General features: G+C 39.8%; 1 protein-coding gene across 1 annotated transcript; it reads right to left on the reverse strand.

Annotated features, from left to right (window-relative positions):
- Positions 1–2,186: 2,186 nt before the first annotated feature.
- Positions 2,187–11,970, reverse strand: ppp1r14aa (protein phosphatase 1, regulatory (inhibitor) subunit 14Aa). Its single transcript, XM_084941525.1, has 4 exons — positions 11,608–11,970; positions 8,767–8,847; positions 8,296–8,328; positions 2,187–3,377 (listed from the first exon to the last, which is right to left on the reverse strand). The coding sequence occupies exons 1-4, from the start codon at positions 11,953–11,955 to the stop codon at positions 3,195–3,197; spliced, it is 645 nt and encodes a 214-aa protein (XP_084797651.1). The 5' UTR covers positions 11,956–11,970; the 3' UTR covers positions 2,187–3,194.
- Positions 11,971–12,654: the final 684 nt, after the last annotated feature.

The raw sequence follows: 12,654 nt of genomic DNA on the forward strand, positions 1-12,654 counted from the left end.
GCACTATTACTTGAACATCTTTGCATTACTGCAAAGTTTTAAGTTCATCATAGCCACGACAGAAGTCTAATGCAGGACAGAACAATTGAAGAATGCAGTGAGTTTGTAGAGTTTGAGCACGTGGACGGTTCAAAGTATTGTGAGTTTAAAAAAAAAAAAAAAAAAAAAAGCAACATGTCAACAAGATGCAGTAACACATGAAGGGCCTTTATTCACGCTGGCTCCCTCCTGCCACCCAGTGTGCAGAGAGGTGTAGTGCAAAGGGTGGTGTTCTGCGTTTAGTCCACTTCAGACATGATGACTGATGGAATTTGCTCATTTCTACTCATGTTTTCCATTATGAATGTCTCTCATCATGACGGTGGTTGGGTGAATTTCCGTTGTGTTTTGTGTGCTTTTGCAGCGTTTTTCTTATTGCTAGTGTTTTCTTACGTTGCAGTCCGTTTGGCCTCTCAGGGCCACCGTATCATACAGTCAGGGATGCTGTCCAGCATTGACTTGTTTTCTTTACAATAGGCTAGGCTGGTAGCTGAAATCAACTACGCTGCAAACACAAAGTACAATTTAATGTAACCTAGGTCAAATATAAATACAAATTTGATTAAATGCACTCATAAAACTTCAAACCTAAAGAGGTTTTGCTCTAAAACATTTAAATTTTAGAGCAAATAAGATAAAAGTAACAGCTTTGTCAGCCACTGAAAAGATACACAGTGTATCATAAGTGACATGAAAACGACTGTGTCGTCAATGTCATGTTTCAGATATGTTTTTATAATGTGCTATTTCCAAGGACGCATGGCTAATATGATATGAATGTTATGTTCCAAAAAGCTCATAAAGATGTGGTGGTGAATATGTTGAACTTCAATTATCAAGATTCCTTTTGATTTGATTACAAATACAACAGCTTGTTAAAGATGAGCCCAGTCGCTAGCATTCATTAATCATTCACAACTTTCAGATGTCTAAAAGTTGTTAACAGCTTCACCAGATTGTAGTTTTAGTGGGTATGTTTAGATTCATAGAATGTGCATTTATAATAATAAAATGAGTGCAGTCAGCTGGAGTCTTTGAAACCATTAAAAGGTCGATACAGTTTAAATGTGTGTTTCCTAAAATGTGTTAAATATACAAACAGAGCCAGCAGGCTCTCAGTTTGAGGCCGAATTCTTGCTGTGATGAATACGTTCCCACAAAGGTCAGGATGAGCCAGGATGTTTGCCACACAAAAGACCCCTGCTGGGGCACCAGGTAAATGTCACACGTTAGTGTATACATTAACATCGTAACATATTTGCAGTGCCTCTGTGAGTACAAATAAACACATCCTACAGCTGAATTATCTTACATTGCTTAAAGAGATCTTTTATTTGTGGAGATGGAGATTGTTATGTCATCTCGCTTCACCTAGCTAGAATTTGTATCGAATACTGCTACAAGACTCCATACCAGAGCCTCCAGACATTCTCATGTCAAACCTATGCTGATCTCACTGCACTGGCTCCCCGTTTAGATTCAATTCCAAGGTCTGGTGTTCATCTTTAGGGCTCTGGATAACCCACCCACCTACACAAACAAACTTTTGCAGCCATGTCACCAGCAGGGTCTCGGTTCTTCTGATCAGGGCTTTTTGTCAATTCCCAAAGCTCTCATAGAAATGATCTATGAGCTCACTGGACTCTTTTTAAAATGGCATGTCTTTCTTCTGAGCCTGAAGAAGTCACTTGGATGAGTGATGAAACGTTCCTCCCACTGGAAATGCTACGTCCAGATAAACAGTATAAACACTGGGAAAAGGAGTAAGTGGCCACCCTTACTCTCCCTGAAATTAAGTTTACTTCCAGAAGTATTAGTCCAAGGGTTTCTTCAAGTTAATGACTGCCTGTGTTTCCACAGTGGTCTATGTTTTTCTACCTCCTGTCAAAATGTTATTTACTGCAAGCCTCACCCACATAGTTCCTCTACTTTTGAAATACTGCCCTTCAGTAGGGACTGCAGCACAAACTGCAAATTATATTTCCCCAAGCAGCTGGTGAGCTTTAGTAGTCCTGGTTGAGGAATGTTGTGGCTTTTTTAAAGTTCATAATTCACCATTGAACTTATGTGTCCCACATCCAGCTGTATATTAGACTGCACATCTCAGCGGATTAGTGCAACCTCCTCCTGAAAACAAACATTATAACTGAACAAAATTAATTTATTAGAAATTTCTTCAGGAGACTTCGGTTATTTTGCACAACTACAATTTAGTGAATATATCGACATAACTCACAACGTAGCAACACCAAAACTCAAACACAATATGAATAACAATGAAATATTAAAAAGCTACAGTGGATAAGCAATGCAACAGGATTATTTCCAGTGTTACATCATACCAGTATGTTAGATCCTTATCCTTTTTCTGTAATGATGACAATAAATAACCACTGGAATTTACCAGCTGTTAAATAAGTCACACGTATGTGCATGTGATTGAGCGGTGTTATTTCTAAACCCATGTTCATGTGCTCTGTGACACAGTTCAGTTCACACAGTGAATTTGTTGACCTAGAAGCCACCCTTGGATGTCACTTCAAAATCTGCTGTCAGTCCTGTTTTCCTTCATATACATTCATCAGTTACCACAACAGTTTCTGACACCAACTATATTTACGTAAGGAAAGTGACAAAGAGTACAAGTTAAGCGGTGTTTTGTTTTTCCAGTCAAGTAAACCTACATGTTTGTTTGTGTTTTAAGGAATAGTACGACGTTAAGGGACATACAGAACTGGCTAGCCATAAAGACCAAAAATAGGGGGCAAAGCAAAGCTTCTTCTGTCTGAAAGTCACTCACTCTCTCTCAACATGTACATCTCCTTTTTGAATCAACATGGCAAAATATTTCTTGGCTGGGAGCTGAAACCAGAGCTGTGAGCAAGTGAGCTTAGGTGGTGCCGCTGGGTCAATGTGGGCTTCAGAGTGAGCCAAGAAGCCAATGCATATTTTCTGCCTTTATGAATACAGTATTGGGTTTTAAAATTGAGTGAGATACAGAGGGACTTCAAGAGAAATCTATATTTAATAATTTTGTTGTTGTTTTCAACAATGTATCTAATGCTTCACCGACTTTGCCTTCTGTAATCCAGGACGACTGACTTCATTTCACAATAGTATCTGTGTGTATGTCTGTGTGTGTGTTTATTGGGCCGTCAGAGGGTCTGATTTTGCTCTTGGTTGTGGTGAAAGTGGTGGTGGTGCTGTGGGTTGTTGAAGTGATAAGGCTCATGGCGATAGTGGCCATGACAGATGACAGGATGCTCGATGCCTTCGCTCTGCAGCTCATCCTTCCTGTGAACTCCTTGTAGCTTGACCACCAGCTCCTTGATGAAGGTCTGAGGGTGAAACAGAAACCCAGTCCGTTAAGAGATCTTTCACACTTAACAGCACAACTTAATCTCTAATAATTTCTGTCTATAATACACAAGACATAGTATTTAAAAAGTATTCCATGACTCTGCCCACAAAACAAACAAAAAACTAAACAAAAATGGAATTTGAATCATAAATCGACTGACAATGGGGTTAATCCTACCCACAGCACTGCTTGACAACCATACACTCACACTCAGGCTTACACAAAACACAGAAGCAAACAATATAAACAATATCTTATATATAAAACAAATGAGTCATAATAAATATTACATAAACACACAAAAAACTAAACACTTAACTTATTTGGTTTGGGCAACATTTTGAGTAAAGTCCATAATTACTGATCTGAAAAGCCAAACATCAGTGTGAATGTTACATTCACTGGGGCGATCGTGGCTCAAGAGTTGGGAGTTCGCCTTGTAATCGGAAGGTTGCCGGTTCGAGCCCCGGCTTGGACAGCCTCGGTCGTTGTGTCCTTGGGCAAGACACTTCACCCGTTGCCTACTGGTGGTGGTCAGAGGGCCCGGTGGCGCTAGTGTCCGGCAGCCTCGCCTCTGTCAGTGCGCCCCAGGGTGGCTGTGGCTACAATGTGGCTTGCCATCACCAGTGTGTGTGAATGGGTGGATGACTGGATATGTAAAGCACTTTGGGGTCCTTAGGGACTAGTAAAGCGCTATATAAATACAGGCCATTTACTGCAGTTTATTTTGGTCTTTTTTTGTTTAAAATAAAAGATGACAGTAATAGCGTCTCCTTATGGCTCACTGACTGAAGCAACACTGGACAATAGTAGAATTTAATATAACTAGAAAGTAAAATGAAGTTACAATGAGCTCAATATAACTACACGTATGTACTGTGTAACAACTGCAACCTCTTCAGGAACTCAGTTATGCCTTTGCCAGTTGTAGCCCTGATTAGATACACGAGATTAGTAATACATTAAAGATGGGAACTTTTTTTAAATCAGATATTTAGGGTTTGGGTTTGTTTTTTTTTATAGATTTTATTTATAGGAGACCATAGTTGTGTCGGTTGCAACATACTTTATATGTGGAACCATCTGGAAGCATCTGAATCTACTATTACAACCCTGCAGCCCTTATCAGGGAATCAAAAAACAAACAGCTTCTTATTTGATAACAATTAATTATTGTGAGGCACGAAGCAGAACCAAATGTAGCGTTTAATCATTTTTCCACACATTCTTGTTTAAGAGTATGCAGTGTTCATATGTCCATAGATGGAAGAATGTCTCGAAGAGCACCAGGGTCCCGGGAGAATGACCTCGAGGCTGCGACGAGGGAGGTTCCCCCCCCCTCCATGTTCTGATGTGGTGTAAATGTCCTCATGAGTAACTACTTAATCTGGAGTTAGATAAAAGTTTAAATGCTCAAAGTAAGGTCTAGTCCATGTGTATAGAGGTTTAAACACAGAGTCATCATCTTTTTCTTAAAAAAAAAGAAAAAAAAAAACATAACTGAAATGCTGTTAAACCAATAAGGTGGTGATGTAACCATGTTAGCAAATAAGCCTCTGACAGTTTTCACTTTTCCCTGTCTGCACATCTACAGAGCTCCCAAATATCTTCTCCCTGAAAGGCGTTTTCCAAATGATCCAGTGTCAGTGAACCAAAACTTCATGCGTATGTGGATGAAAGGTTAAATGCATAAAATTGCTACAGTTTAAAAGATTTTAGTGGAAATAAAAATGGGGAATACATGTTATCACAGCAGATATCTTTCTGAAAGTGCTACAGCTACTGTTATATATTCTTCAATGTCATACTCCAGGGGTAGGGGAACTCCAGGCCTCAAGGCCCAGTGTCCTGCAGGTTTTAGATGCGTCCTTGATCTAAAACAGCTGATTTAAATGGCTACATGACCTCCTCAACATGTCTTGAAGTTCTCCAGAGGCCTGCTAATGATATAGTCAATTGATTCAGGTGTGTTGGCCCAGGGCGATATCTAAAACCTGCAGGACACCGACACTTGAGGCCTGGAGTTCCCCACCCCTGCCATACACCAACCCAATACAGAGCAGCTACAGGAACGACCAACATAGAAGTCGATTATGTTGTTAATAATCTTATATCTTCACTGCACACGACTCTGGATACTGTAGCTCATCTAAAAAAAAAAGAAAGCCTCAAACCAGAGGTACTTGACTCACCAGTATAATTCTTAAATGCGCACCTTAAAGCAGACAACTTGTAAGCTGGAGAGGAAATGGTGCCTCAGTAATTTAGAAGATCATCATTTAACCTTGAAAAATAAATTGTTGCTATATTTTTTTTTAAAGCCCTCTGTAAAGCTAGAGCCACGTATTATTCATCACTGGCTGATGAAAGTAAGAACACCAGGTTTCTTTTCAGCACCGCAGCCAGGCTGACAAAAACTCAAAGCTCTGTTAAGTAAAGCCTGAGAAAGTCAACTTCAGTAATAATTTTCTCCAAGCCATCAACGTGTCTTTTAGACCCCGTTTCTACTGCATAAAGAAGTGCTGCCATTAATTAATGTTTCAATCTCTAATAATCGGCTATGTACCACAGGCCTTCAACCTGGCAGTAGTTAAACTGTTACCAGCAGTCTTAGCTAATTATAGGCTAATCGCCAGCCTTCCTGATATCTCAAAACTTCTTGAAAGAGTAGTTGTCAAACAGCTAACAGATCATCTGCAGAGGAATGGCTTATTTGAAGAGTTTCAGTCAGGTTTCAGAGCTCATCACAGCACAGAAACAGCTTTAGTGAAGGTTACAAATGATCTTCTTATGGCCTCTGACAGTGGACTCATCTCTGTGCTTGTCCTGCTAGACCTCAGTGCAGCGTTCGATACTGTCGACCATAATATCCTATTAGAGCGATTAGAACATGCTGTAGGCATTACAGGTACTGTGCTGCAGTGGTTTGTATCATATCTGTCTAATAGACTCCAATTTGTACATGTAAATCACACACTGAGGTTAATTATGGAGTTCCACAGGGTTCAGTGCTAGGACCAATTCTGTTTACATTATACATGCTTCCCTTAGGCAGCATCATCAGAAGACATAGCATACATTTTCACTGCTATGCAGATGACACCCAGCTCTATCTGTCTATGAAGCCAGATAACACACACCAATTAGTTAAACTGCAGGAATGTCTTAAAGACATAAAGACCTGGATGGCCGCTAACTTTCTGCTTCTTAATTCAGATAAAACTGAGGTTATTGTACTCGGCCCTGAAAATCTTAGAAATATGGTATCTAAGCAGATTCTTCCTCTGGGTGGCATTACCTTGGCCTCCAGTAACACTGTGAGGAACCTGAGTGGTTTTTAAACAGGATATGTCCTTCAACGCACATATTAAACAAACATGTAGGACTGCTTTCTTCCATTTGCACAATATCTCTAAAATCTGAAATATCCTGTTGCCGAGTGATGATAGAAAGCCTAGTTCATTCATTTATTACTTCAGGCTGGAAGTCATTATCAGGAAGTCCTAAAAACTCCCTGAAAAGCCTTCAGTTAATCCAAAATGCTGCATTAAGAGCACTGACGGCCTAGAAAGAGAGAACATATTACTCCTGTATTGGCTTCCCTTCATTGGCTCCCTGTTAAATCCAGAATTGAATTCAAAATCCTGCTCCTCACATACAAGGTCTTAAATAATCAGGCCAGTAATATTATCACCCTAATACTCTAGTTTCTAGAGTCTCCTCCAAGCGGTCTAAGCAGATGGCCGTCCCTCCCTAAGCCTGAATGTGTCTGCAGTTTCTTCCTGTTAAACTGGATATTTTTCTTTTCACTGTTGCCAAAGCACTTGGTCATAGGGGGTTATCACATTGTTGAGGTTCTCCTGTATTATTGTAGGGTCTTTACCTTACAATATAAAGCACCTTGAGGACACTGTTGTTGTGATTTGTGAGTTGTTGGTAGCATGTGACCGTGATGCCTTTAATTTTATGTTTAACATTACACTTGGTTAAGCTTTTCGCTGCTTTAGCTACTTGAGCCCTATAGTTTGTTGAGACATGCAATACCCAGATATATTGTGTTATGGTAACAGTCTAAGTGCAGGTGGAAAAAAAACCAGCTGCCCCTGCCATGTATAAATACTCCCTGTCCACATTTGTTTACTATGAACATTCATAAACATTCATCAGAAGTACTAAATCTCTGTGTTAGTATCAGCTGTAGCTGTTGCAGGTCTTTTATATTCATTCATTACCTTCATTAATTGAACCTATTTTAAAACAATATTCACCTAGTCATACGTGCACTGACTGTTGAATGTTGGTATGTGTGCTTGATTCAGTCATCACCGGTGCAAACGTAACATCCATTCACAGCTGTCCAGCATGGAAACTTTAGACTTGGACTGCTCACGTTTATTTAAGATAAACTTTGCAATCGATTTCTGCACAAACAGGAGTGTGGTTTTTGTCCCTTCCACTGTTAGTAGTGCAGACTGTACAGAAAAGATGGATGCAGCCACCGTGAAACCATTAACTGAGTTATGGACTAACATTTTGAAGCCTCAACAGCATTTCGGCTGCCCCCATGTTAATCTTTGTCGATCTTGTCAGGCACAAAGGCATCCACTGCCAAAAAAAATACTCTGCTTCAACATCTATAAAAGTGAATCAGTTTAATCTAATCCATATCCAAAAAGTCTAATAAATTAAGTCTGAGTTAAAAAAAAAAAACAAATAAACAAAAAAACGAAAATGCAGCTCCTACACTGACTCTGTTTGTTCCAGGGAGCCTCATTGTTTCAATCACTGAACTGGAAAGAAAAAAAGAGTTGTTGCTGAGGAGGCTGTAGCTTTAGTTTAGCTCACGTGCATGTTTGCATCAGTGCTTGTAAATGTAACTTTCAGTTTTAACTTACCTCTGTGCTGCTTCTGCACTTTTGAAGAAGTTCCTGTTTTTAAAAAAGGACAGTGTTATAATAAACCTTAAGTTCACACAACTGTATAAAAACAAAACAAAAAAAAAATGTATGCATGAAGATGATTTGACTTATCAAACTTATCGTTTTGACTCAGTTTTGCTGATTTCTAACTACTATTTTCCATTATTATTGTTATGTGGACATATCTATAGCTAATGAGAACGTAGCAGCCTGTATAAAATTTAATTTGTATTAATTTGTAAATGTCTTTGTTCGTTGTTACATAAGGGGGTTTGTCTTGAAGAGTGTCTACGTCTACCTGCTCAATTTTGGACTTGTATACCAACCTCATTAATGCACCTTGTGTTTTTTACTTTATTTATTTGGTCAGAAATAAAAAACAAAACAAAACAACACGTCCATTTATCTCATGCCGAAGATAGCGATAAATGAAACAGGTCATATTACCTGCAACTTTTTGACACGCTCCTCTTCATTCGGAAGGTCGAGCAAATCGTCAATGTTAACCTCCTCTGGCATGTCACTCTCCTGAGGGCAACACATGGACATAGAAGTAATGAAAACACACATATGGAACGCTTCAGTGAGTCATCGTAGAAGGCATACACACGTCAGAAGAATGTGACAGATGCATGCTACAATACTGATTTTGTTATCAGTTAAAAAATCAAGTATCGTCCGTTTTCCTGCAGTTGGCATGCACTCATCTGTTTCTTCCTTTAAGGGGCAACCTATGGCGTTGAAAAACTAGGCCAATGCGGAGGTTTCAAAGACTGCTGTTTGTCTAGATACCAACTGAAGCTGGGTTCAAGAGTTAGTCATTCCCCATAGAATCACATATTAATATGCCCAGCTTTATAGCATTAAAAAGCATGTTTACAGCTTGGTACAAAGAACTGTTTCAGCCTCTGTGGATAGTTTCCCCCTTCATAATTATTTTGAATGAAATTCACTTGGATACAAAAGTTTGGGGGTGGCCGCTTTGATTGCCAGGTGGCCAGAAATAGGCAGCTGGAGCTGGTTTAAATCTGCCTCAGATTAGACCTTATCTACTACTTTAAGTCATTACACTGGATCTTTACTGTGTTTGTGTTGTCGGTGCCTTTTGGAGCAGGTACTAACTGATAACTTGAGACTTTGTCCTTTCAGTTGTCAGTGGATCCAAAGTAACTATGATCATGTGAACAAAACGAAACACATCCATCAAACTGGCGATCACTACTGCAAACCAACCACCATCTTTATCTCTCTGTAGTTACTACTACTACTTTCTTCATTCGTAAGTTCTTTAAAGTATTTATTTCATTTTCTCAGCACTCTTAATTAGTAAATTTTCATATCTATCCTTGATCACCCTGACCTGCTGCACATCCTTTCCAGTTCAAGCTCTCTGCCAAGCTAGTGCAAGTCCTCTCCTTCAGTGTCCAAGCTAGCATTAGCTCACTATAAGCCTTTTCTTTTACTTTGTCTGTCTTTGCTGTATGTCTAGCCTACCCCAATCCACTTTCTTCATCTATGTACCGATCTCAATTTTTCTGTGCCAGCTTCCTCCTTTGAATATTTTTGTGTACTTGCTCATTCCACTGCTGAGTCTCCTTGTCTTCTTTCATTTGTCCAGACGATACAGCAAATACTTCAACACGTCAGCTGTACTTTCCCAGTTATCTGGTAACTCTTCCCTACCACCTAGAGCCTGTCTCAACTCTTCCCTGAACTCTGTTCAACAATTGTCTTCCTCAACTTCCACTATGTACTCTGTCTTTATTCGCTTTTTCTTCAACTGGCTAATAAAAACCGTAAAAAGGAATAGGCTGAGATTAGGATTCACTCCCTGGGAATCATAATTTTTGGTTATACAAACAGCTGATAAATTAAAATTAAATCTAACAGAAAGTCACCATTGGATGGCGACTTTCACCATTTGGAGGAACATTTTCTAATATGATGGTCTAAAACATCTTCATACACACCACACCATTCAGAGAGTCCTCACACCCTCAAGACTGAGCTTAAAAAAAAAAAAAAGTTTCATCCCAGGATAAACGGATCACACAAAACAACTTTTGCACAACTTTACAGTAATATTCTTACCAGATGTCTGTTAGTCAGCACATACACAGTATGCATACTTACAGGGGCTTTCTGAATACCCAAGTTCTAAAGGTAGGCTACCTTTATGCTGAGAAAAGCGATTCAGCCATGTGCAAATGTCCATTTTAACAGTCACTAAGTTTAAAAGACTTCCTGAAACATTTAACCTCCATGTCCAAATAGTACTTTAAGCTTTAATAGTAGCTGGAATATTTACATTCAGCCTGCAAACATTAATTGCATTGTTTAGGCTGTGGAGACCGAATGTTAACAGTGTTCATGTAATAGGCTACAGTAAGAGTGGCGTGTTCTGTTTGAACAAACAGCCATTGTACAAGCTGAGTGAAGGGGCAGTCCACCCACCCATGCACACCAGTGCACTGCACTGCCTTTGTGATCAGGCCCCTGGCACTTATAGGACTGCAACTCTATGCACTATAACAGCAACTCCTGTTTTTAGGCTTGTTTTATTTTTTAAAATAATGAAATGCTGTTCTTGAGTGTGACATGACCTTATGTTGCATAATCATACTTGGTTGAGTAAGGTCAGTTCACTGTAAAGGACCATTTTACAAAAACAAAGCATTTGTCTCACTCAGAATCTTCTGGGTATGGGGATGATGAGAAAATTGGTATGTTCGCTCCTTTTTATTTGGAGAGATGACTTATCATTGTAACCATCTGAATTCTGCCTTTTTTAAAATCAAACAAGACTGTCATTATAGCTCTAAAGTCCAAAAACAAGAAACTTTCCCTGCAACTCCTGTTGAGGGATTCTAACATCTTGTCAGCTGCTTCCCAGATGTAGTGTTTACCCCCTCCTGGGACATAAAACCAGCATTCTCCCTCCTACCCCCTCTTCCTTTTCTCCCAGTTCCACACTGCCCATGTAAGGCAGAAAGCTCCAAGACAAATACAGACTTATGAGACGGGAAAAGCAGCAGATCTCACATCTACAGGATGTTTGGCCTTGTAAGGACAACATAGTGCCCCAACCCTCATTCCCTAAACACCTCATAAATCAACAGAGACCTGAAGATGAGTCTCAGGAAAGTGTCTTCACGCAACATTCTTTTTAAAATATAATATTTTCCATTTCGCATTTCAACTTCTTCTCAACTTCAAAGCTTTTTAACTTGTTGGACACGCAGACAGTACTGTGCAGTATCCTAAATCAGTTCTCTCAGAGACACCCACCTGCCCCGCGTACAGTCTATCCAGGCTCTCGTCGATCCACTTCTCTACGTCGAGGCGTCGCTGCAGCTCCTTCCTGTTGTACTTCACCGTAACCCGGGCATGTCTCTTCGGGATGCTACGACTGCACTCTTCGCCGGCGTTTTCTTCGAGCGCTGCGTCTGTCCACTCGGCTGCCATCTCTGCTGTGGACTGGTCCGGCTGGTTTCTCGCCTTTTTGACGCGCACGGACGGGAGAGGAGCTGGGAGGCGACACAGCTCCCACCTTTTTTTTTTCCTTGTTCCTCTTGAGATGTTTTTGTGATTTGATAAAAACTGAATTGAATTGAATCTTTGGCTTCTCTGGAACATAGAGCAAGTCACTGAACCATTCCGATTGTAAAACCTTTAATAAAAACAAGAAAGATTAAATAAATACATGAAAATAAAATAAGAGATATTTTCACTTTCTAATTACTCAGCTGTGCCTGGTTAACCGATTGCGTCACTTAAGCTCAACGTGTGTAAGCGTTCACGGGGGGCACATGGCATGCACACCTACCACCACCTCAGGCACTTAGCGAGACCTCTGAAAGGAGTGGGTCCTGTCTCTTCAACAACTAATCTTTTTACGCTGCGTTACGCGGATGCATCCATCGGTGTGCATTTACATAGAATGTTAGTAAGTCTTTACTATCTAACACTCTATGTGCTTGGAAAGTACACTTACATAAAAAGAGCATAGAAAAAAGTGCAGGAGTGAATGAGACAAGCTGCGTAAAGCTTTGAGTGCTCAGAGTATAAAAGCCTTATACAAGAAGCTCTCCATTTCATGATTTATGACATGAATCATCATCAGTTTGCAAATGTAGAATACATTTTTGACCACTAAATTCATGTGTCACTTTCTATAATCATTTGTTAATACAACAACACACACCTTTCAGCTATTCATGTATTTTTGACACTGGCTTTTTTTGGAGAGTTGTAATGTAGATGTGTCTGTCTCTAAAGCACTTTGAGTCAGCTTCTGTCAATCAAGTATCAATCCCATCACGCTAGTATTGATCC

This window comes from Perissodus microlepis, chromosome 10 (assembly GCF_051167445.1).
Source record: "Perissodus microlepis isolate ML-2025 ecotype Zambia chromosome 10, ASM5116744v1, whole genome shotgun sequence".
Taxonomy (NCBI): Eukaryota; Metazoa; Chordata; class Actinopteri; order Cichliformes; family Cichlidae; genus Perissodus; species Perissodus microlepis.

Coding starts and splice junctions, on each gene's coding strand:
- ppp1r14aa (XM_084941525.1), bottom strand. CDS start 11,955: ATGTTCCAGAGAAGCCAAAGATTCAATTCAATTCAGTTTTTATCAAAT. Junction 8,848..11,607: donor ATAGACTGTACGCGGGGCAG/GTGGGTGTCTCT, acceptor TGTTGCCCTCAG/GAGAGTGACATGCCAGAGGA. Junction 3,378..8,295: donor AGTGCAGAAGCAGCACAGAG/GTAAGTTAAAAC, acceptor TTTCACCCTCAG/ACCTTCATCAAGGAGCTGGT.